This window comes from Triturus cristatus, chromosome 7, assembly GCF_964204655.1.
Source record: "Triturus cristatus chromosome 7, aTriCri1.1, whole genome shotgun sequence".
Classification (NCBI taxonomy): Eukaryota; Metazoa; Chordata; class Amphibia; order Caudata; family Salamandridae; genus Triturus; species Triturus cristatus.
Window position 1 is genome coordinate 827,818,068 of NC_140590.1, and position 25,381 is coordinate 827,843,448.

General features: G+C 46.9%; 1 protein-coding gene across 3 annotated transcripts in view; it reads left to right on the forward strand.

Moving 5' to 3' along the window:
* The window catches only part of MGAT4B (alpha-1,3-mannosyl-glycoprotein 4-beta-N-acetylglucosaminyltransferase B), a 1,507,233-nt gene that overhangs the window by 471,032 nt on the left and 1,010,820 nt on the right, over positions 1-25,381 (forward strand). For all 3 annotated transcript variants that reach the window (XR_014966618.1, XM_085617756.1, XM_085617757.1), the window contains exon 4: positions 2,841-2,974. Coding sequence is in view for 2 of the 3 variants with exons in the window: in XM_085617756.1 (XP_085473882.1) it covers positions 2,841-2,974 (134 nt within the window). In the remaining variant the exon portion in view is untranslated. The remainder of the gene's footprint in view (positions 1-2,840; positions 2,975-25,381) is intronic.

A 25,381-nucleotide genomic window follows, 5' to 3' on the forward strand; every position in this document is an offset into this window, starting at 1 on the left:
GAACGGGGCAACCTGAGTTCATTCTCTCTCCCGCCTGATATTGTGGATGTTATTTTATCGGCCAGGCGACACTCCACCAAGTCTATTTACTCCTACAGGTGGTCGAAATTTGTTAAATGGTGTGGAGAGCGATCCATTGACCCTTTAAAAGCCCATCTTTCTGATGTGCTTCAGTTTGTTCTTCCCCTGGCTCAGCAGGGCTGTGCTGTGGCCACGGTCAAGGGCTATCTTTCGGCCTTATCGGCTTTTCTATGCCTTCCTGATCAACCGTCTCTTTTTAAATCTCCGGTTGTACTGAGGTTTATCAAGGGCCTTACAAATATGTTTCCTCCCACTCCTTTTGTAATGCCACAGTGGGACCTTAATCATGTCTTAACTTTTCTGATGGGGTCCCCGTTTGAACCTCTTCATAGTTGTCCTCTGAGGCTGTTGTCCTTTAAGACGGTCTTTCTTGTAGCCATAACCTCGGCAAGGAGGGTGAGTGAGCTTCAAGCTCTTAGTTCTAAACCCCCGTTTTTAACATTGCATGCTGAAAGGATGGTGCTCAGGACCAGGGCTGCTTTCCTGCCTAAGGTAGTTACTCAGTTTCATTTGGGGCAGTCTATTACTCTCCCTGTTTTTTATCCTCCTCCTCATCCCTCCAAAGAGGAGGAAAGACTTCATCGTCTGGACCCAAAGAGGGCTGTGAGCTTTTACTTGGACAGAACGAAGGACTTTCGTCTGGACGATCAGCTCTTTGTGGGTTATGTTGGACGTTCCAAAGGAAGAGCAGTGCACAAGCGCACTCTGTCAAGATGGATCATCCTTGCCATCAAGATCTGCTATGCCCTGGCTGGTAAGGTTCCTCCTGAGGGTATTAGGGCTCATTCAACTAGAGCTAAATCGTCTACATCTGCTCTGGCCCGGGGTGTTCCTGTGGCAGATATTTGTAAGGCCACGACTTGGGCCTCCCTCCATACTTTCGCAAAGCCTTATTGCTTGGACTCTGAGATGAGGAGGGAGGGCCACTTCGCACGCTCTGTCTTGCAAGACTTTCTGGTATAGGAAGGTGGACACCCTCCGGGAGTGGGGACTGCTGTGGGAATCTATTCACAAGGTGAGGAATCCACTGGCAGATGTATCCATCAGAAGAACAAGTTACTTACCTTCGGTAATGCTTTTTCTGGTGGATACAGTATCTGCCTGTGGATTCCTCACTGGCCCACCCGCCTCCCCGTTGTCCACCTTTGTATACCTTAAAAGTTGTCTTGCTTGAGATGTTGTTATACTTTCTTGTATATTGGTAGGAAATGCTTGTTTTATTTAGCTTTCCTTTTCTTTGTATACTATGTATTCTTGATTGTATATTGTATACTGTGTATACTTTGAGTCTGTCGTTGGTCCACCTGTGCGCCTCGGAGGCACGGAAAAAATGGGTGGAACTGACGTCATCACGCCGACGTGGCTCTCTTGTGGCTCCGGTGACGTCATACGGAGTCGCGAGCGGAGCCGATGCATTATAACGTCGTCCACGTCGGCGTAGAGAGCTGGGGAAAAAAGTTCAGTGGAATGCTGGCGCAGGGGATATTCACAAGGTGAGGAATCCACAGGCAGATACTGTATCCACCAGAAAAAGCGTTACCGAAGGTAAGTAACTTTTTCACCTTTAATAATAAGACCTGTAAGTTAACAGGTTCTGACTCAGCTGCTTACTTTGACGTATCATCTAAAAACCACAATCCAGTAGAACATAATGAGACAGAGTATATGTCAAATCCTCCAATGATAGTTAAAAACTGGTTTCGTAACAGAGGTTATATAAAGCGATCATCAAATTACAATCTAACTGGAGGCTGCACAAGAAACTGCTTCAATGTGCATATGTAAAAATGAAGAAATTACCAACTGTACAAGCCTTAAGAGATGAGAAAATGAACTTTACAGTGGAGAAAATAGAAAAGCAATCTCTATGCTCAGACTACCCAAAGTGGGATAACGTCTGAATGACATTTTAATTATTAAATAAACTTTCATTAGATAGCATCCATTATAGGATCTCCCAGATTTGTTGGTTTGAGGCACAGCATAGTGAGCGTAAATGGGCATAGACGCTTTTGAAGCATGTCTAAGATCTTACAGAGCATTATTTACCATCCGGAATCTTTGGAGGTTGTGATAGTGGAGGATCTTACATTTGCGTCCATAGGATGAAATCCACCATTGCCCATATTTTAATTGAATGCGCATTGTATGTAAATCTGCATCGTAAACCTTTATACTTAAAATGTAGGGTTTACATGTAATGTGAAGCTGTTGACCTTTTGTCTAAAATGCGATTCTTTGATGTTGCAGTTGGTTTGGTGTGATTTTTAAGAGCTTTGAGGAATTCAGATAATGATAATCTTGAATTCAATTCATTTTAATAATACATTTTCACAGACTTTTTGTAAATTTGCTGATTTGCTGGAAAATTTTCTAATAAACTTATTTTCATTATTTTCTGTACATATAGCAGTATGGTAATTGGCGCCTGATTGTGTAGGAATGAGAGGGGAGCTTTCAAAATAAGATGCAGTTGCTTACCCTCTAGACCTCCCCCACATGTTGCTGCATCTTCTCTGAAGCATTGGCTCTGTCAGGGCCCCCTTCATGTGTCAAAGGCAGCTCCCATGATGGTTCACCCACTCTGTTGAAAGTAGTAATTGTGTTGTGACTCACTCTTGGGTTATAGGCACTATTTCTTTACACCTAGTGTATACGACCTACATCCTTTTTCCCGATTGTCAGTCATGAAGTGCCTGCTGTTTGCTGGGTTTGAGAGCCATAAAATTGAAATATCCTTATGCTTTTTTCTTTTTTAGTGTCAGTCGTAATGGGAATCCCTAGTGTGAAGAGAGAAGTGCACTCTTATCTCATTGATACCTTGAACTCCCTGATCACAGAGCTGACCCAGCAGGAGAAGGAGGACTGTGTAATCGTGGTGCTCATTGCCGAGGTAAGGCAAGACTTCCTGTTTAACAGTGTATTTACTTTCTCACCTCCTTATCTCAGTCCGTTTTCCATCTGACAAGAGACTTTGTGGTCACCCTGAAAACAGCAGAAGTAGACTGGTTAGATAGGGAGACATGCACAGCTCTCCTCTGAAACAATAAACCAAACCTTAGACTGACATTCAGCGAGGATCATTGGGTTCTTGAAGTTAGCTATTTGTAATATTCCACAATGCTTGACCGCATGGTGCCCTTTCACTTAATGAGTGGTCATAACTCTGCTCACACTTTTATTTGATTAATTTGTCTAGATCACTGAACAATTAGCTCAAAAACAGTAACACCCCACTACAGTTCAACTCTAATTTGTTTTCACATTTGCCACCATCTGCAGGTAGTAGGGCTAGAACTGAACCTTTAGAAAGCAATTTGATTAAAAATCTGTGCCTAGCAGGCAAGTTTCTCCCAGCTGTCCATTCATCTCTTTTGTTTTTTGTGCACCCTACTCCCTTTCCTGCTTGGCACTTAAACCTGCTTTAGTCTTTTTGTGCTTTTTTTTTTTTTTTTTGTTCACGCTGAGGCCTACTTTTCAGAGATTCTGTTTCTTGTAAAGTGCTGCCTTTCTCTCATTAATAGAGCAAAAAGTGTCTTTTTAGGTCTCGCAGGCGTTGCAGCGCGAAGCGCTGCGCCAACGAGAACTATTGTTGCCTTGATGCCTCTCAAGGGAGACAGACCGGGGCACGCGCAGCGATCGGTGTCTGTGGACGCGCTTCAGAGACACAGACACACACGCGCGCGCGCACACACACCCCGCCGCTGCCGACCCCCCTCACGCACAGACACACGCGCGCACACCCCGCCGCTGCCGACCCCCCTCACGCACAGACACACGCGCGCACACCCCGCCGCTGCCGACCCCCCTCACCGCATCCGCGGCTGCCTAACGCACGCTCCTCGCCACCGAGATGCCTCTCAAGGGAGACGCGTTTTACGTTTTTTTTTTTAACAAGCTCACTCAGTTTATCCCGAAAAGCTACGCGGACATCATAATATAACTGCGTGAGGCAGTTTCTATTTTTTTTGATTTGTCATCAAAGCATTGCACACTGTCATTGTTGTTGGATGCATGCGCACGTGGGAAGAATGGAGACGGTATAGTTAAGGGAGGGTCCTTTCAACTTTTGAGTCATCATCCAAGGGCTATACCGCTCAAAACTAATAACTTCTTAAAGATGTCAATTATTAACAAAGATCGCATTGATTTACAACGCAAAAGCACCGGTTTCATAGGTGAATAGAATGCATTCTGTGGCGCCAGCGGATCCACGGAAGCCATTTCTGGTAGTTCATCACTACCCCCTTGTGGATATTCAATAACGCGAAATCCTTACCGTGGAAATACAAAAACACCCTTGCCAACATTCTAAGCTGTCAATCATGCCCCTCACAGGCACCTTCATTGCCGTTATCATCTACAACAGTTACCCCCAAATCCGTTACTCGCACGCCTCACTTTTCCCCTTTAATGGTTCTCAACACTCATCCGTTACCCCTTAACTATACCCCTTCCAGCACTCAGATCAATCCCATGGTTCTCTTACGCCACCCATTACTCACCTGTTCCGCTTCCGTCACTCCCACCCCCCTCAAGTTGAATTTCCGTCACTTACACCGCTCACGTGGGTGAGTAAAACTAACTCAACCATACATATTGACATTTCGTCACGCTGTCCTTCCATCACGTCACTCTTTACCCTTGAATGTTGCTCTTACATCACTCAGTACTCGGCTTCTTGCCCACGAGCCCCCCCCCACCTGTCTCCTCAACAGCTCACCCCGTCGGCACTTTGTTTGAATCCCCAAAAACAATTATCTTTCAAGGCATTCCGCTCCGAAGTCTCCGCTCCATTCTAGTGACAAACTGAGCTGAGAGGAAAACACCCTCCAGCAGAACTGCGGCCAGTAAAGCGCAATCTCCTCTGAAGCTCTGGCCCTTGGAAAAATGCATGCCCCTACTCTCAATTTGGTGACAGTTCTCCAACACCACACTGTGGCCGCTGGGCAGTGACAGTACAGAAATGCCTAATAGCAGGGGTGAACCCGCAGACTGACGTCCACCTAACAATTAGATACAATGCTTTCTGTATTTTTCAAACATCCCACCACGTGAAATCTCAGGCTCCCCATGCATGTCTCTTCCACTCTCCCTGTGCTCCCCAGCCTGCACATTCGTGCTCCAAGGCCTCCGCCCCCATATCTCCTGCCCCCCCCCCCCCCCCCCCCCTCCGCGCCTCGTGCCCACTTAGCAGTGGGGTTGACAGATTGGGCTACATCTCCCACAATTCAGTGATTTTTTTTCCTTAACCTAACTGTGCAACAGAAAATCAAGTAGGGCCGGAAGCCAGGTATTGGGCTACAATCTACACATTACTTTCATTACTACAACACCAGTGGTCCATCACTCAGACACCTCAGAGGTCACATTTCTTTCACTCTTACCTTTCAGCTGCCCCTCCATTCTCTCACACACACATACACACAGCACCAACCTTCAATCGCAACCCCCAAATGTCCCATTGGCTTCTCAACCATACATCCTTACTAAACCAGACTTCAATCCCACTTCAGTAACCCCCAAGCACACCCCAAACCGCTCACCATCGATACATACGAGATTCTAACAAACCCATAGAACACTCCTGCCTCACTACGTACCCAACTACCCAGCAGCCTGTAACTTCTCCCACCACACCGTTTAATTGCACAAAATACAAGCACACCTCGCAGCCCTTCACTTCCACGCACTAACACCACAAAAGACCTTCACTTTTCCTATCATCTCTTACAACACATCCTCTACACAATTACAAAACATACACCCTCTGAGTAAGCCCGGTATCCCGCAGTGTCTCCTGGATCCCACGCTGGTACTTCACCACCCAGATGTAGAGCCCATGAACAGAGGCAAGCACACAACACAACACAACCCACAAACCAGGCCTCAAGACATCGCTCGCCTCACAGCCCTCGGAGTCTCACTCTTTCCCACGCGTCAGGGAATCCTGAGGGGGTGTGAATATCCACTCTCCATCCCCAGGGTGCCCCAGGCAGACAAGCCCCTTCAGGCCTCCGCCCACAGACACTTCGCATACAGCAGCACCACTCTAATAACCCATAAACATTCCAGTGTTCCCCTCCTTTACCTTCGGCTTGTTTTCGGCAGCCATTTCCTCTCCGCACGCCACATCCTCCTCCTCCTCGCGACCGGTACTCCCAAGCCGCGCGCAGGAGCCGCTACACAGCCGCGCGCAGGGCTGGCGTGGTTTCGGAAGAGAAGGCGTCTACACCTTATCGTCCCCACCAATCCGTGTTACAGTTGGCCAGACTGTCTCTGAGAATATTTTTCTCTCTCTCCTCCCGCCTCCTTTGAAGAGGGTGGGCAAATGTTTGGTTGGCGCCCACTGACGCATGGATTCCCCGCCCTGCTAACCCCAAACAAATATTCTGAGTGGATGAGGTCTGGGAATTAACTGTCAAACTGTAGTCCAATCAGAGAAAGAATCATAAGCAGGAGGTAGAAATCTGAGGCACGGATTGAACAACACGGAAATTACTTTTACCACGAACCTTCAGCCAATGATTGAAGGCGGTTGGTTTTTACTACGCTTGAGATGGGTGGTTGGTAGCTATTAATAGCGTCCCGTGTGACTTCTTTAGGTCTCGCTGGCGTTGCAGCGCGAAGCGCTGCCGCCAACAAGACTTATTGTGGCCGTGTTTGCTCCCAAGGGAGACAGACCAGGGCACGTGCAGCGATCGGGGTCTGTGGACACGCTTCTGAGAAGCGCAGACGCACACGCCCCCAAGCGCGCGCGTGCCACGCTCCGCCGACCGCCGGGCTTGTTATCCCAGAGGGTCCTGCACAGTTACACCCAGGGAAAGGAATCCATCTTTGTGTCTTATAACAGCGCAGCTGCCGTAACCAGGGGGCCGCTGGGGCTTTCATCCATCTCACCATCGCCTCTGGTGCACTAGTGAATAGTGATTGCCTCTCACTGTTCGGCAATCGGGGCCCCCCCGAAGAGCGTGCGCTCACGGAAGACCTGAAGCTCGTGGCCGTGAACGGGGCCTGCACCCAGTGTTCAACATACAAAAGGACTGTCTGCGTGCTGCCAGGTGAGCCAATGCCCTCCCTCCCCCGCAGCACTCAGTGCCAACTTTTCACACTTACCCCTGCACTACCACTGACAGACACTCAGCACTAGTACACAGCACACCTTGCACCAGGTCAGTTTTGTTTAAGGGGAGCAGGCTGTCTGGAGTTCTCCTTGTTTGTAGGGTTTTTAGCGGGCTTGTTTATTTTTTATATCCACCCCTAAGGGTCCCCCAAATTCTCTGTTGTTCCACAGTTCACTCCCCATTCCTCCCCCTATGTTGACTTCTCCCCCCACACATCCACAGGAGGAGGGACTATAGAATCCTAGGGTGTAGCAGGGGTTGGAGCGAACAAGAGGTTGCGCCCTGCCCCGGATTGATGTCAGAGATTAGTTCTAGGTATCAATTGAAATGTAGCTGTGGGAAAATGACTTCTAAAGCAGAGGACTGACGTGCCATACTGATCATATCGCGGATTGGTACGTGCATGGTATGTGCGTATTTTGTGTTTACTTGGTGGGTTGTCACTTGCAAAGGTTCTTACAGAATTATGTGAAATAAAACTTATGCAAACAGCGTCAGTATTTAAACATTTGTTTCTTGGATGTGTGTGCTGTCGCTACGGGTGCTTTTTGCTGACTGGGGGGGGGGGGGTGGAGCGGAGCCTGCAGGGATAGAGTGGGGATGGGGGTCAGGCAGCATTTGGTGGTGGCTGACTTGGGTGTCGGCACCGCATTCGGTAGCGCTGGTGGAGAGCTTTTGAGGGGGGCTTGGAGCCCCAGTACTTAGTATTTTACACATCAAGCACTGCTAAGAAGGCATAAATAGTTTACACTAAAAGTGCATATACATTGAAGATGAAGGCACTGAAGTGAGGCCAAGAGATGGGGATAGTTGGAATGAAGAGAACTGTAAAGGCTTATTTAGAGCACTTACCAATGGATATCTTTGATCTATAATTGGTGTGCAAACTCTCAGATAGAAAATTTGGTATTGGCGTGCTACTGTCTAAATACCAGATCCGTTTTAACATTTAATTTGAGAGAGACAGCAGTGTGTGTGTCCTAGACAGAGCATGGTGTGTAACAGAGACAGCAGTGAGAAAGACAGCAGTGTGAGAGAGACAGCAGTGTGAGAGACAGCAGTGTGTGTCTCTTAGAGAGAGCATGGTGTGTAAGAGAGAGAACATGGTGTGTAAGAGAGACAGCACTGTGTGAGACAACACTGTGTGAGAGACAACACTGTGTGTGAGAGACAGCACTGTGTGTGAGAGACAGCAGTGTGAAAGAGACAGCAGTGTGAGAGACAGCAGTGTGTGTAAGAGAGACAGCAGTGTGTAAGAGAGACAGCAGTGTGTGTGTCCTATAGAGAGCATGGTATGTAAGAGACAGTAGTGTAAGAGACAGCAGTGTGAGAGACACCAGTGTGAGAGAGACAGCAGTTTGAGTGACAGCAGTATGTGTAAGAGAGACAGCAGTGTGTGTGTCCTATAGAGAGCATGGTATGTAAGAGACAGCAGTGTAAGAGACACCAGTGTGAGAGACACCAGTGTGAGAGAGACAGCAGTTTGAGAGACAGCAGTATGTGTAAGAGACAGCAGTATGTGTAAGAGACAGCAGTGTGTGTAAGAGAGACAGCAGTGTGTGTAAGAGAGACAGCAGTGTGTGTAAGAGAGACAGCAGTGTGTGTAAGAGAGACAGCAGTGTGTGTAAGAGAGACAGCAGTGTGTGTAAGAGAGACAGCAGTGTGAGAGAGACAGCAGTGTGAGAGAGACAGCAGTGTGAGAGAGACAGCAGTGTGAGAGAGACAGCAGTGTGAGAGAGACAGCAGTGTGAGAGAGACAGCAGTGTGAGAGAGACAGCAGTGTGAGAGAGACAGCAGTGTGAGAGAGACAGCCGTGTGTGTGAGAGAGACAGCCGTGTGTGTGAGAGAGACAGCCGTGTGTGTGAGAGAGACAGCAGTGAGAGAGACAGCAGTGAGAGAGACAGCAGTGTGAGAGACAGCAGTGTGAGAGACAGCAGTGTGAGATAGCACTGTGTGTGAGAGACAGCAGTGTGAGACAGCAGTGTGTGTAAGAGAGACAGCAGTGTATGTAAGAGAGAAAGCAGTGTGTGTAAGAGAGAAAGCAGTGTGTGTGAGACAGCAGTGTGTGAGCATAGCATAACAAAACACAACATAGCATAGCATAACAAAACACAACATAGCATAGCATAGCATAACAAAACACAACAAAACATAGCATAACAAAACAAAGCAGAGCATAACAAAACATAGCATAACAAAACATTGCATAGCATAACAAAACATAGCATAACAAAACAAAACATTGCATAGCATAACAAAACATTGCATAGCATAACAAAACATAGCATAACAAAACAAAAAATTGCATAGCATAACAAAACATAGCATAACAAAACATAACATTGCATAGCATAACAAAACATAGCATAACAAAACATAACATTGCATAGCATAACAAAACATAGCATAGCATAACAATACATAGCAATACATAGCATAGCATAACAAAGCATAGCATAACAAAACATAGCATAGCATAACAAAAACACACAACAATTTACTTTTTAGAAAAGAAAAACAATATAAACAAGCATTTGCAATGCAATAGGTCTCGCATTATTAAAGTTTGAGCTATTGGCATTGCTAAATAATGCAACACCAATAGCTCAAACTTTAATAATGCGAGACCTATTGCATTGCAAATGCTTGTTTAATTTACATCTGTTTTTTCCTCCTCTCAACAACTTTGACTACTACATGACAGTACATCCTGACAGCTTGGCTTCTTAGCTTCAACTTTGTATAATGGCAACATACCAATCTCCTTATCATACATGTTCAGACCTTGTGTTACCTCCTAGCGAGAAGCCATCTTGCCAACTTCTTCCTTATTTGTGTTTAGCAAATCGTGAATTAGTTTGATTAAAAATCGGATGCAGGCGACCATTACCTTTTTAGAATATGAATACCCACTATTACCTGCAACTTGTATTGCATTGTAAGCTACTGAGAATTTAGAATCCTGACCAGTCAACTGTCATTTTAAATTTATAATTCCAGAATTGTACCCAAAGTCTCTTCAGATTCATAGTTTTAGATTAATAGCCTAGAGGGCTTTGCAACTGATTTAACCACAGTAAATAAGCATTTTTTGCTGTGCAGTGTCTGTACTATTTTTAGGTCGAGCTTAGTGTTGCAGCCCCCCCAACCTAAAATGGCAGTCTTATCTTCACCTTCACCGAGCTCTGATGTTTATTTTCTGTTTGGCTTGGCATGTCGAGAGTTGGGCAGGGGAATTACTCCCCGCCGAGGGCTCTGTTTTTTCTTACTTCTGGTATGGCCACACCGATTGTCTTATTTACTATTATTGTTGCATTTTGGCGTGGTAGTGCCTTATGAGAAACAGTTCATTAGTCCAAATAAATGAAGTCTATTGGAAAGAAGCAGTTAGATCTATTGGATGTCACCACCTTTACGTACTTTTATTTAATTTCAAGTTCACGGACGATGACGCTCGTTCAACGCAGTAGAATAGATTTGCTTGTCCTCACTCACACCAACATTTGAGGATACATAGGGGTAGATTGAGGTACTGAAATCCGTCCACTTTTTTGGATGTGGGAAGGAGGGGAAAGCTGAACCTGCCTTTACCCTTATCCAAATGACACTTTGCCATGTTGCCATTGTATTGCTCACTGGTTCCAAGTCTCACAGGGCATGCAGGCTTGGTTTTTGCTTTGCATTCTGGGACATTTTGATTTTTTAATGTTAAAGTACATAGAAGTCGAGAATGCAAGCAAAAACCATGACTAGACGAACTACTCACTCACACACTGGGGAAAATTAAGAAGTTAGATTGACCCACTGGCAAAACACAGGCCTTGCAGGGAAATGCCTACCAAACAAAAAAAGAAAAATGAATGCGTCCTTGTGTAATGTAACTGGTGCTCATGTAAAGCGCTCCAATACCTTTGGGTTGAGTTCGCACTAAATAAATCTGCAAAAAAAGCATTTGCAATGCAACAGGTCTCGCATTTACGCGAGTTTGAGCTATTGGCATTGTAAATGACAATGCTTTTTATTTATGTTTTGGTTTTTGAAACCTAAATAAAACACATTATCATTTACAATGCCAATTGCTTAAACTTGCGTAAATGCGAGACCTATTGCATTGCAAATGCTTGTTATTTATGTTTATGGTACAGGTTAATGCTTACAAATGCTATCATAAGCAACTGAAAAATACTTATTCCCTATTCTCGATCATGCAATCTTCATTTATATTCAAAAACAGTCTTTTTTTTAATTGCCATTTATTTCCTCCTTTCTGCTTTCCTTTCTTGTTCTCCAGGAGCCTTGATGCCCGTTATTTCCTCCCTCATTCTTACTTCTTGGTGGTTCCATAGTGTATTGTATTGGTTCTTTCTAAAGTACTTTTGATACTCCTTGCAAACCCAAAGTACTCAGCTATTGCTAAATGCAAAAAGGAAATATCTGTCCACCCAAGCTAGACCGCACCAAATTGCCGATCATCCAGTACACGGATGATTTGGTGCTGTTCGGTCATTCACAAATTGGGATAAAGAGGTCCTTGGGCATGCTACATTTGTATAACACTGAAAACTCACTGCTTGCAAATGGTGCAAAAACTAAAGTCCTGGTCTTTGGCCAAAGAGGCAAGAAACATCAGCTGAAATGGCAGTTGGACACTTTAAGTATTAGTATGATGTACAAATACAATTACCTCTGCATCTGGTTGTCAGACACCGTCAAATCCTTCCTGTACGTAAAGGGCCTATAAGAAACAAGCATTTGCAATTCAATAGGTCTCGCATTTACGCAAGTTTAAGCTATTGGCATTGTAAATGACAATGCCTTTTGTTTTAAAAAACGAAAACAAAAATAAAAGGCACTGTTATTTGCAATGTCTATAGCTCAAAATTGCATAAATGCGAGACCTGTTGCATTGCAAATGCTTGTTATATAGTGCTTTAAAGGAGCATTCCTCACTTTTTGGCCACTCAAGGCAGCACCAGAACACGTTATCGATGATGTGAGAATCCAATTTAGTTTTTTTATAGCTGTTTAAAATCAGCACTTTAATCACACTCAAAGCAGCTCCAGACCATATTACCATAGCATAAATGAGCGCACATGTATTCAATCCCAGCGTAGATTTATACAGCGCTTTACCTTTATTAGACAGACAGCACCAGGACATATCAATGGCGTACAGAGACTGAAATCTTTACCAGAGCATGGCAGTTTTTATATAGCGCTCGGAAAAAGTAAGGGACCGAGGCACAAGGAAGTGGAAGTGATTCGCCAAACTGGGCTATTGCGCTCGGGAAAAGTAAGGGACCAAGCCACAGGGAAGTGAAGTGATTCGCCAAACTGGGCTCTACGGTTGACTAGTGACTTATTACCCTGCATGTCCTTTTGAAAAGACTCAACAAAGACTGGGTGGGGGTGGGTATCAGGGGGTCAAGAAGGAGAGGCCGGTTCCAAACAGGCACCGTATGAAAGAGATGTTTGTCTGATAATGTGATCACCTTTTTATCGAATTATTTTTTGATGCTCTAAAAGTGACGTTGTGCTATATTCAGACACATTGGTGCGCTTAGGGAAAAGTAAACATAACAGCATGACAGTTAATAATAACAAGAGCCATAATGTAGGTATAGGAGCGACGGTGTTTATGTGCGAAGACACGGGGGTCAGCAGTAATTATTTGCGAGAAATTGTGTGCGTGCATTTTTGTGTGCCCCCCCCGCCAGGCATGGAATCCAAAGCAAGCAGGAATAGCGTTGGAAAGACGCCCAAACATGCTTGAGTCCTACCAAAAGAAGTCCAACGCTACGTAAAGGCAAGGACAATAAATGCAAGCGGCGGCATAAAGTAACAATCAAATAAAAAGCTGACGAAGCTAAATAGCTAGATGACTTTGAAGGGCGGGCACGCAGAAACAACATCAGAATTTTGGGGATTCCGGAACGCGCGGAGGGGCCGGCTGCGGACCTCTACGTTGAAGAGCTGATCACCAAACATCTCCAACCCAAGAGACTATCTAGCTCCTTCTCCATTGAAAGGGCGCATCGGGTGCCGGGGGGGGGTCTTCCTAAACCGGGGGCTCCCCGCGCCCACTCATAGCGCAGGTCTTCAATTTCAGAGACAGAGACACAAACCTGCAAACGGCCAGAACAAGTGCTCCGCTGAGGATCGAAAACAGCGTGGTCACCTTCTTCCCAGACCATACTGCAAAAGTCCAGGCTCAAAGACGTAGCTTTATGGAAGTCAAAAAAGAACTTAGACAGCGGGAAGTGAAATACGCGATGTTATTTCCTGCAAAGCTGCGAGTGGAAGCGGAGGGCAAGACTTGGTTTTTCTTCACACCGAAGGAAGCCTGGTACTGGATGGAGGGGTGGAGAAGAGTGGGGGGCCCGCGGAGGGGCCGAAACGGAGGAACACGCTCCCCCAACCACGCACTTACACAAGACCGGGAGGAAGATACATCGTCGGCCGAGAAAGGAGAGAAGATGCGTGGTGGAATAGACTGAGCCTTCACATGGGGAAACCTGTACTGAACATAAATTAACGATGGACTGCAACAGAGACAAGGAGGGACTTATATGTTTGAAACTGAGCAGGGATTTAAAGCAGGCTCTGAACATTAAACTATACACTAAGATTATCATGGCAAGGCGAGGGTGATAGGGCGGCTGGCCAGCACCCGCGATCGTGTGGGGGGGGGGGGGGGTAAGAGGCCTAGTTGGGGAGTGGGTAGTAAATCCACTGGCAGGGGGGCAGGGAGGGGGGAGGGGGGGCAAATACAGGAAGGGGGGTTGGGTTGTTTGTATAGTTGGAGTTCACGTGCTAAAGGTAAACTAAGAGCATATTTAAAGATCGTCCACTACAGTCGCACTACAATAATGAAGGTCGTCACGAAGATTGAACACCACAGGCGCACCAGGGTAGGCAGAAAAGGGCGAGGGGGGTCTTCCTCGGAATGAGTGCAGTGCTGTGTCCGGGAATAATGCCAGATGTAAGTTCACACCCAGGGACTGAGGATGCAAAGGGCTAATATGGATGTATCTTTGTTGGTGATGTCATGGAATGTTAATGGAATGGGGGACAAAATCAAGAAAGGGATAGTGCAACAATACCTCAAGAGACAAGCACCAGACCTCGTGTTACTCCAGGAGATGCATCTGGTGGGTAATAAAAGCAAGGCCCTTACCAGATTGGGTTATAAACTGCTGGTACATGCGGACTTCACCACGGGTTCCCGGGGGACAGGTATATTGGTCAATAAAAGTGTGGCACTGATGGTGAGGCGAACTTGGGCCGACCAACGAGGCCAGTTTGCGGTAGCGGAGGTGCAGTGGGAGGGAAGCATACTGAATGTGGTCTCAGTGTACCTCCCCTCCGGCAATGGGAAAGGAGGCGCTTGCGGACCTGGGGAAGAAACTAGCTGATCTTCCTATAGGCACACTAATAATGGGAGGGGACTTTAACATGACGATGGATGACACCAGAGATAGGCTCCCACCCAGACAATTGACACAACCACATACACACTTGTACGAATTCGCAGGGGCCCTTGGTCTAACAGACATTTGGCGGGAGATACAGCCAGAGGGAGTGCAATACACTTACTACTCCAATGCTCATAGAAGTTCCTCTTGAATTGATTATTTTCTCACACAATCGGGCTCCATTGGCCAGTTTCAAAACCCCCGGTTTCTCCCAAGGGGCATTTCGGACCACTCCCCAGTGGCAGTGGAACTCACAATCTTTGAGCGCCAGCCACGCACAACATTGACTCTCAGCCCCTGGATGCTGAAGATCCCAGATATTAAAGAGGACCTAGTGGAACATATCCAGAATTACTTTAAAGAAAATGTGGGTTCTGTGGAATCAGAACAGACTGTGTGGGAGGCATTTAAAGCTGTAATAAAAGGGCAGGCCCTGGCTCTCCGGGTAGGGTACACTAAAAGGCAGCAACAGATGGATCAGTTTGAATGCGACCTCCACCGGCTGGAGGACGAACACAACGCAGCACCCTCAGAAGCTACTAGACACCGCCTACAGCTTAAGCAAGAAGAATATAAGATATTAGCTAGGGAAAAAATACGGACCAAACTCCTTCACACCACACATAAGTTATACGAATTAGGGGATAGAGCCGGGAAATTACTGGTGTGGCTAGAGAGGAGGGAGCAAGGGGAAAGATGGGTGCCTCAGTTGACTCTTGGGGATGGGTCACACGTCACACACCCATGCGACATAGCCGAGGCCTTTGCGAACCACCTAGAACAAGTCTACACCTCGTCCACGTCCTACACCTCGGAGGACTCTCGTCAACTTCTTGCGGACAGCGACATACCGGTATTATCGGACGAGGACAGAGAGGCATTAGAGGGTGACTTGACGGATGTGGAGATTCACCTAGCTATGAGCAATATCCAATCGGGCAAAGCGATGGGCCCTAATGGGATACCCATAGAATTTTTTAACGTGGTCCCTACACATGTGACGCCTCATCTACGGGCTATGTTTGAAGAAAGTTATGAGAAAGATCACCTACCGGAAGACCAAAGACTAGCATCCATTGTGGTACTCAGGAAGCCAGGTAAGCCGGCAGAGGCATGTAGCTCCTACCGCCCGATCTCCCTACTAAATGTGGAAGCAAAGATCTTAGCTAAGGTCCTGGCGCTCCGTCTCATAACGGTTATCTCATCACTGGTCCACCCAGACTAGTCTGGCTTTATGCCCGGGAGGAATACAGCATTAAACATTAGACGCCTTTATAATGTAATGGCACGTTGTGAGTTCATTGAAGAAGAAGCTGTTATCCTCTCCCTGGACGCCTCGATGGCGTTTGATTCCATCGAATGGCCTTACTTATTCGAAGTCCTGCGGCGTATGGTGAAACTCCTGTATACGGATACCTGGGGACAGGTCCGAGTCATTAACTACACATCCAAACCCTTCCCACTGAATCGGGGCACTAGGCAAGGTTGCCCTCTCTCCCCCTTACTATTCGCCCTGATGCTGGAGCCGCTCGCGGCATGGGTTAGGCGAGATGTCATGGTGAGGGGTTTGAAATGGACGGAGGGACATGACGATAGAATATCATTATATGCAGATGATATATTGCTCTACCTGGCTTCCCCTTATAAATCCCTCCATGGGGTATTGAATATATTCCCGAACTTCAGGAAATACTCAGAACATGCCATAAATTGGAGCAAATCAGTACTGTTTCTCCTTAAGGACCAGGCTCCCCGGCTGCCGTCGGGCTGCACCATAAAGATTACCACGGAAGGCTTCAGATACTTGGGGATACTTGTGACCCCGGACCCCCACATTTTCTACGACCAAAATCTTGTAGCCCCTCTGACCAGGCTACGGGCTGATGTTAAACACTGGCGCTCCCTGCCGCTGTCCCTGGTGGTACGGGCGGCTGTTTTTAAGATGCTGGCCTTTCCCCGGTTCCTATACATCATTCAAAATTGTCCCCACAGGGTTCCGGACTCATATTTTGCAGAAGTGGAGAGCAAAATACGAACATTATGGGATGGCGGATCCCCTCAAATAGCCATGCATAAGCTAACCAAAGGGTGGTACGATGAGGGGGTGGCCCTCCCCGACCTTCGTCTTTACTATTGGGCAACTCAACTGGTGGTGGTGAACTGGATTTATAGATCCCCAGTGGACCCAGAATACATGTTAGATAGGTGTCAGATGGGGAGGGCAGGATACCTAGAGGCACTCTACTCGAAGACTCGAAAGGGTCGTTACTTTGGCCCCACTGCTCACACTGTGATGATATGGCACCTGGCGAACTCCCGCTTAGGATAGGCAAAAACCCTCACTAAGGCCACGCCCCTGTGGTGTACCCAGAGATTGGGGCTTCTCGGAAACCACCCCGGTTTCGACAAGTGGGACATAATCGGAATTTCAACGATAGGAGATTTGGTAAAAAAGAGGGAACTTCTCAAGGACTTACAGAGGACATATGAAATGCCTCAGGGAGAGGTATTTAGATATCTACAGATTAGGCATACCCTCACTACTGCCATCCCAGACTTGATGGATATACCAGACTCGTCCCCTCTGGAAGACAGACTTCTTGATGGCCCAGTACTCACTAAGGCCATATCACTCACATACAAAAAACTCTGTAATAACCTACCTGACACCTTCCACAAACTCCGAGAGAGGTGGCAACGAGACATAAGTTAGATAGACGACGACGATTGGCAGGCTGCACTGATGTCCCCTTGTGAGGCAGCCATAACATTGCGATACAGACTTATCCAATTAAAGATCTTACATAGGTCATACCTCACGGCAACAACCCTTGCACGGAAAGGCTCCAGAGCCAGTGCAGCATGCCTTAGAGGGTGTCAGCAAGACTCCTCTTTCTATCATATGATATGGGATTGCCCAGGAGTGAGACCTCTTTGGAAGGGGGCCACGAAAACATGCTTGAAGCACTGGAGAAAACCAACACCCTTACACCTCGGCTGGGCCTCTTCAATATATGAGAGCCGACAGATCTAACGGAAACTGAACAAATTATGACACTGGGCTACACGTTGGTCAAGGGAGAGATAGCGAGGAGTTGGGGGGTGGCAGATAGTCCCTCACTTCGAATGTGGACCAGGGAACTGGATAAGTGTATGATTGCGGAAAAAGAGGTGTTCAAAGTCAGAGAGTGCCCCAAAAAATGGCATAAAAAGTGGGGCAAATGGAATGACTATCAAGGTGATTTATGTGTGTCCCCAACAATAGAATTGGAAACTCACCGGACAAAACGGAGATGGCAAGTTGTACCCTAATTGCGCTCAATGTATGGTGTAGTTGTCCGATGATGCATGATGAAATATGCCACTTATGTCTTGAGTATATACAGGATTTGGTATTGTTCAAACTCAATAAAAAGATTTTTTTTTTTTAAATACGCTGATGAAATGCTTCTTCACGAGCACATTGTGGTAAATAATTTAATTACCGGGACTTAATTTGATGCGGAAAATCTATAACAATAGCTCAGTAAAATAAGAGGCAGAATCCGTGGTATTAGAGGTTCGGAACGGGCTTTATTCCATAATCAATTTAAATCGATGAGCTCCAGATTCCATCACCACGAAGGTTCAGGAAGTGAAGACCGTACTTTATTGATATGTAATCATTTTTATACAATAGGCATTACAGTGAAACAAATGGAGGAGGCGTAACAATTGATAGTAAAGATAAAACATACATGCGTAGCAAAAGTGGGTGTAACTGGGCGTAACTAAAGAACGTCATCAGGTATGATGTCATAATAGGGTGGTTCCATGAAAGAATTTCGCAATGTCAGCAGAAATACTTGGCAGAAATGCGCGCGCAGCAGCATGACGTGTGATTGACGTGCAACTAGGGGGTGAAGGGGACTTGACATTTAGCTCTACATGTGGCGACAGAAGTCTGGAGAGTCAAGTCAACCTAATCCCAAATCATATCTAACATCCTATGTTTAAAGAACTGTGTTATCCAAAAGAGAGGCCTTCTTGGAGTAGAATCTTATTCTATACTGACTATACTGACTGTGAGTGCGTGTACAAGCGTCTAAGTGTCTACACTAGATGCGAGGGCAGGAATCTTCCATAGTAACAGGGCTATGAATTACTTGCATAAAGACAGAGAAGCCGGGCCTTTTGCTCGGTAGCTGGAAGAATGTTTACTTAAACTACTAGACAGGAATGCATTGGGTAGGGAGCGGAGCAGATAATTTCGAAGGTGAAATACAGTTTTTGGCAGGCAACGGGCTGATGTCAGGCACCGTTAGCCGCGCAGAGAATGAGGACAAAGTTCATGGATACAGATGCGAGCTCAGACTGAAGCTTTCAGAGGCAGAAGGCAGGAAAAGCTTGATGGCAGAATCAGGGCCTACTTGCCTGGACTGTAAAATGGCATAAGTGAACCATATAAAGCCGGTGGCCTTTCATACTTAGGAATGGAATATCCGGCCCATTCATGGCGAATCTGAAAGAGGACATGTTGGCGGTGAACACACATGTGTTTGCGTCTTCATAACTGGAACTGGAGGGAACATACATGTACTTGTGATTTATACATGAAACCGTTGGGGTCCAAGATAGGGGACATAACTGACCAGAAAAATCCATATTTCCACAACATGCTGCATTTAAAATGCATTTAGAGGTTTCCTGTGCCAGTGACCTTGCCGCTTAAGAACTCTCTGGCGTTTGTGACAGGTGGCACCCCTGCTTCTGAGTAGTGTGGGCAGGAGCAGGGAGTGTCTTGTGAGTCTGGGGACGCAGCAGTATCTGAGGGCACAGAGCGCGTCCGTTAGAATGAAAGTAAAAGCGTGGTATGCCGCGCTGTTCAACAGCATTAAATGAAGCTTTGTAAATTCTAAAACAAAAGCGCGCCCACCACTTTACATATTTAACGCGGTGTGCACGCTATCATGAAAACAATGAACACAAGAAAAGCACGCCCGCCATTATCCCACCTCAGGCGGCAGGCTGCTCAAATAAACAAGCGCTCAGCAAATTATTTAAATAAACATGCGCGGATAGAAAAAAAACTAGCACGGCCGCAAAAGTGAAAGCGGCACGCGGCAAATTAATTAAATAAACAAGCGCGGTCCCTAAAATGAAAGAGAACTGCGCAAAATAACATAACCGCCATTATGTATTTAATCTATCGCAATGTTAAAACGACCATACACAAATAGTTTAAAAAAAAAAAAAGTGCCCACCAAGTAATTAAAGGACACTGGATAACGCCGCAAGTAAAAGATCCAGTCCGGGTGGGCAGGGCCAAAAGGAAACAGGGCAGTAACAAGGAGGGACAAAAAAGCTTCACTCACAATCCAAAGCCAGTGTTTAGCATCAATGATGATGCAAGCCAATGGAAAGAAGGGGCGGAGCCTAGACTCCACTTCTGAAATCGGCTTGATTACAAGAAGCTTCGCAGAGCGAGCAGCGCATGCGCGCTGCAACGCAGGTCTGCGAGATCTAAAAAGCAGTCAAAACTAAATTTGCTTTAACCAAACTGTATAACAACCTACAGAGCCCTACGGCCGAGGGGATCCATATAGTAACAAGAGCGAAATTACTACCCACCATAAACTATGGCCATCCCGCATTTCCTGGCATGCTGCATGCTCAGACTTTGGAGCACTGCCATACAGCTGCATACAGGACAATATTATCTCCCCAAAGCTTAACAAAAAACACAGCCACGGCTGACCACTGGTTCAGCACCTCAATCCTAGTATATACAACAAATAAGAGTCCTGTGCACAATTCTTCCAAGAGTCCGCCGCATAAGGACTCCACTGAAATCGAGATGAAAAATCTTTTTTGACAAAGGGGGAAGGTGCACCAGTAAAAAGTCCAAACTTGATAGTAAGTCCTTAACGTTCCTTTTATTCTTATATATATTTTTTCATAAAACGAGAAATCAGCCAACGCGTTTCGTTCTTTACGACAAGAACTTCTTCAGGGCTGAAACAAGTAACAGACAAATATAAAGACATAACTACATGTATATACAACATAAATATACATCCTAATTATTACAAAAAACACACAAGACCATAAGAAAGGACATTATTACATACAAATACAAACTGTAGTACATATGTATATACAAAAACACATAGGACAATATTCATATCAAAACAGAACAATATTAATATACATAAAAAAGACAAGATAAAAAGCTGCATAAGCTGAGTTTACAACTTAACCTCTTCAGTGCCCATGACGAGCTGGACTCGTCATGGGCCGCGGTAGCGCTGTGCCCATGACGAGTCCAGCTCGTCATAGACCCCGCCCGCTAATGCAACGGCCGGCACAGGGCGGGGAAAGGGGCGGGCACTGAAGGGGTTAACACCCAATAATTAGTCAGTAAAGATAATAAATGTCATTGATTAGATGGAATATTATGCAAACAGTAATAAATAATTATAATGCTCGCATATTAATAGATGCAAAAACAACAATTGATGGACAGAATGCAGAACAATGTCATACATTCACCCCAGTACAGAGATCTGGGCCTAAATCCATCGTTTTTTTGCTCACCATGCCATTCCAGTTTGAACCCAGCCATATGCAAATCAGTCTTGACCCTGTGCCCCATGGGAACAGTCCCGCCCGAACTGCCAAGCCAGGTTCTCCCTGGACTGGAAACAAGCATCCTAGGACCGGTTTCGGGCTTTCAGCCCTCGTCAGCCAGGATAGCTTGATTCCAGTGGCATGGAGAGCACGGGACTCACGTCTGAGCATACCCTTCTCACTCGGAGTGACAAATGCAAAAACAACAATTGATGGACAGAATGCAGAACAATGTCATACATTCACCCCAGTACAGAGATCTGGGCCTAAATCCATCGTTTTTTTGCTCACCATGCCATTCCAGTTTGAACCCAGCCATATGCAAATCAGTCTTGACCCTGTGCCCCATGGGAACAGTCCCGCCCGAACTGCCAAGCCAGGTTCTCCCTGGACTGGAAACAAGCATCCTAGGACCGGTTTCGGGCTTTCAGCCCTCGTCAGCCAGGATAGCTTGATTCCAGTGGCATGGAGAGCACGGGACTCACGTCTGAGCATACCCTTCTCACTCGGAGTGACAAATGCAAAAACAACAATTGATGGACAGAATGCAGAACAATGTCATACATTCACCCCAGTACAGAGATCTGGGCCTAAATCCATCGTTTTTTTGCTCACCATGCCATTCCAGTTTGAACCCAGCCATATGCAAATCAGTCTTGACCCTGTGCCCCATGGGAACAGTCCCGCCCGAACTGCCAAGCCAGGTTCTCCCTGGACTGGAAACAAGCATCCTAGGACCGGTTTCGGGCTTTCAGCCCTCGTCAGCCAGGATAGCTTGATTCCAGTGGCATGGAGAGCACGGGACTCACGTCTGAGCATACCCTTCTCACTCGGAGTGACAAATGCAAAAACAACAATTGATGGACAGAATGCAGAACAATGTCATACATTCACCCCAGTACAGAGATCTGGGCCTAAATCCATCGTTTTTTTGCTCACCATGCCATTCCAGTTTGAACCCAGCCATATGCAAATCAGTCTTGACCCTGTGCCCCATGGGAACAGTCCCGCCCGAACTGCCAAGCCAGGTTCTCCCTGGACTGGAAACAAGCATCCTAGGACCGGTTTCGGGCTTTCAGCCCTCGTCAGCCAGGATAGCTTGATTCCAGTGGCATGGAGAGCACGGGACTCACGTCTGAGCATACCCTTCTCACTCGGAGTGACAAATGCAAAAACAACAATTGATGGACAGAATGCAGAACAATGTCATACATTCACCCCAGTACAGAGATCTGGGCCTAAATCCATCGTTTTTTTGCTCACCATGCCATTCCAGTTTGAACCCAGCCATATGCAAATCAGTCTTGACCCTGTGCCCCATGGGAACAGTCCCGCCCGAACTGCCAAGCCAGGTTCTCCCTGGACTGGAAACAAGCATCCTAGGACCGGTTTCGGGCTTTCAGCCCTCGTCAGCCAGGATAGCTTGATTCCAGTGGCATGGAGAGCACGGGACTCACGTCTGAGCATACCCTTCTCACTCGGAGTGACAAATGCAAAAACAACAATTGATGGACAGAATGCAGAACAATGTCATACATTCACCCCAGTACAGAGATCTGGGCCTAAATCCATCGTTTTTTTGCTCACCATGCCATTCCAGTTTGAACCCAGCCATATGCAAATCAGTCTTGACCCTGTGCCCCATGGGAACAGTCCCGCCCGAACTGCCAAGCCAGGTTCTCCCTGGACTGGAAACAAGCATCCTAGGACCGGTTTCGGGCTTTCAGCCCTCGTCAGCCAGGATAGCTTGATTCCAGTGGCATGGAGAGCACGGGACTCACGTCTGAGCATACCCTTCTCACTCGGAGTGACAAATGCAAAAACAACAATTGATGGACAGAATGCAGAACAATGTCATACATTCACCCCAGTACAGAGATCTGGGCCTAAATCCATCGTTTTTTTGCTCACCATGCCATTCCAGTTTGAACCCAGCCATATGCAAATCAGTCTTGACCCTGTGCCCCATGGGAACAGTCCCGCCCGAACTGCCAAGCCAGGTTCTCCCTGGACTGGAAACAAGCATCCTAGGACCGGTTTCGGGCTTTCAGCCCTCGTCAGCCAGGATAGCTTGATTCCAGTGGCATGGAGAGCACGGGACTCACGTCTGAGCATACCCTTCTCACTCGGAGTGACAAATGCAAAAACAACAATTGATGGACAGAATGCAGAACAATGTCATACATTCACCCCAGTACAGAGATCTGGGCCTAAATCCATCGTTTTTTTGCTCACCATGCCATTCCAGTTTGAACCCAGCCATATGCAAATCAGTCTAGACCCTGTGCCCCATGGGAACAGTCCCGCCCGAACTGCCAAGCCAGGTTCTCCCTGGACTGGAAACAAGCATCCTAGGACCGGTTTCGGGCTTTCAGCCCTCGTCAGCCAGGATAGCTTGATTCCAGTGGCATGGAGAGCACGGGACTCACGTCTGAGCATACCCTTCTCACTCGGAGTGACAAATGCAAAAACAACAATTGATGGACAGAATGCAGAACAATGTCATACATTCACCCCAGTACAGAGATCTGGGCCTAAATCCATCGTTTTTTTGCTCACCATGCCATTCCAGTTTGAACCCAGCCATATGCAAATCAGTCTTGACCCTGTGCCCCATGGGAACAGTCCCGCCCGAACTGCCAAGCCAGGTTCTCCCTGGACTGGAAACAAGCATCCTAGGACCGGTTTCGGGCTTTCAGCCCTCGTCAGCCAGGATAGCTTGATTCCAGTGGCATGGAGAGCACGGGACTCACGTCTGAGCATACCCTTCTCACTCGGAGTGACAAATGCAAAAACTGGGGGAGAATGTCTGCATTGTCAGCATTCCGTCCATCATTTGTTTATTGTAACGCATATTAATAGATTGCATGGACATATTCAAAAAGACAAATATAATAGCGTCAAGATCAATAGTCTGTATTGATATAGATGTATCTCGAGTAAGACCCAAATAGTAAAATGCGAAAATATCTCACCAGTACTTAGACGATGTAGAGTGCATATAAATGAAGGTCATTAAGAAGTATATGATTCAAAAATAACCATGCGGTCAGAATTTAGAAAATTCCATAATGCGAATTCAAAAAAGTAATTTGCATAGGCTCCAAAGCGCTGAAATATAAACGGAAAGAGAAAAAAGGAAAAAAACGAAATAAACGTGCTCTGGGGGCTAACTCAGCCCCCAGAGCACGTAGAGAGACGGGAGAGGTATCGTTGGAAAGGGGAGAATCTCTCCTTTCCAATGGTACCCCTCCCCAGTGGATCCCTGCTTGGGGATCGCCACAGGAGGGCGATCCCCAAGCAGGGATCCACCCACTAGACACCAGGGAGGGGGGAGCGGCCCATTGGGCAAGGGCCTTCCCCCCCCCCCTTAAATATTTTGGGCATTATTTAGTCTTTTTGCCCCCCCCCTGGGGGGCAGATGGGGGCAGTAGCCCCCAATCTGCCCCTCCCCCCCGGGGGGGGCAAAAAGCCCACTAGACATCAGGGAATTTTATAAAAAATACCAATAGGGGTGGGGGCCGCCCAAAACGGGCAGGCCCATGCCCCCACCCCACCCCCCAATAATCAGTCTTTCTGCCCCCCCCGGGGGGCAGATGGCGCATTGGCCCCTAATCTGCCCCTTCGGGGGGCAGAAAGCCCACTATACACCAGGGATTTTTTTTTGTTTTTTTTAGGGTGGGGGCTGCCCGAAACGGGCACGCCAATGCCCCCACCCACCCACCACCATTACAGCCTTTCTGCCCCCCCCGGGTGGGCAGATGGGGCATCGGCCCCCAATCTGTCCCCCGGGGGGGGGGGGGCCAGAAAGCCCACTAAACACCAGGGATGTTTTTTTTTAGCGCAACTGTTTTTAGGGTGTGGGCTGCCCGAAACGGGCACGCCAATGCCCCCACCCACCCGCCACCATTACAGCCTTTCTGCCCCGGGGCATTGGCCCCCAATCTGCCCCCCCGGGGGGGGCAAAAAGACCACTAGACACCAGGGAATTAAAAAAAAAAAAAAAAAATAGGGGTGGGGGCTGCCCAAAACGGGCAGGCCCATGCCCCCACCCCCCTTCGGGGGAAGGGGGTGGGGGGCAGAAGGCCCACT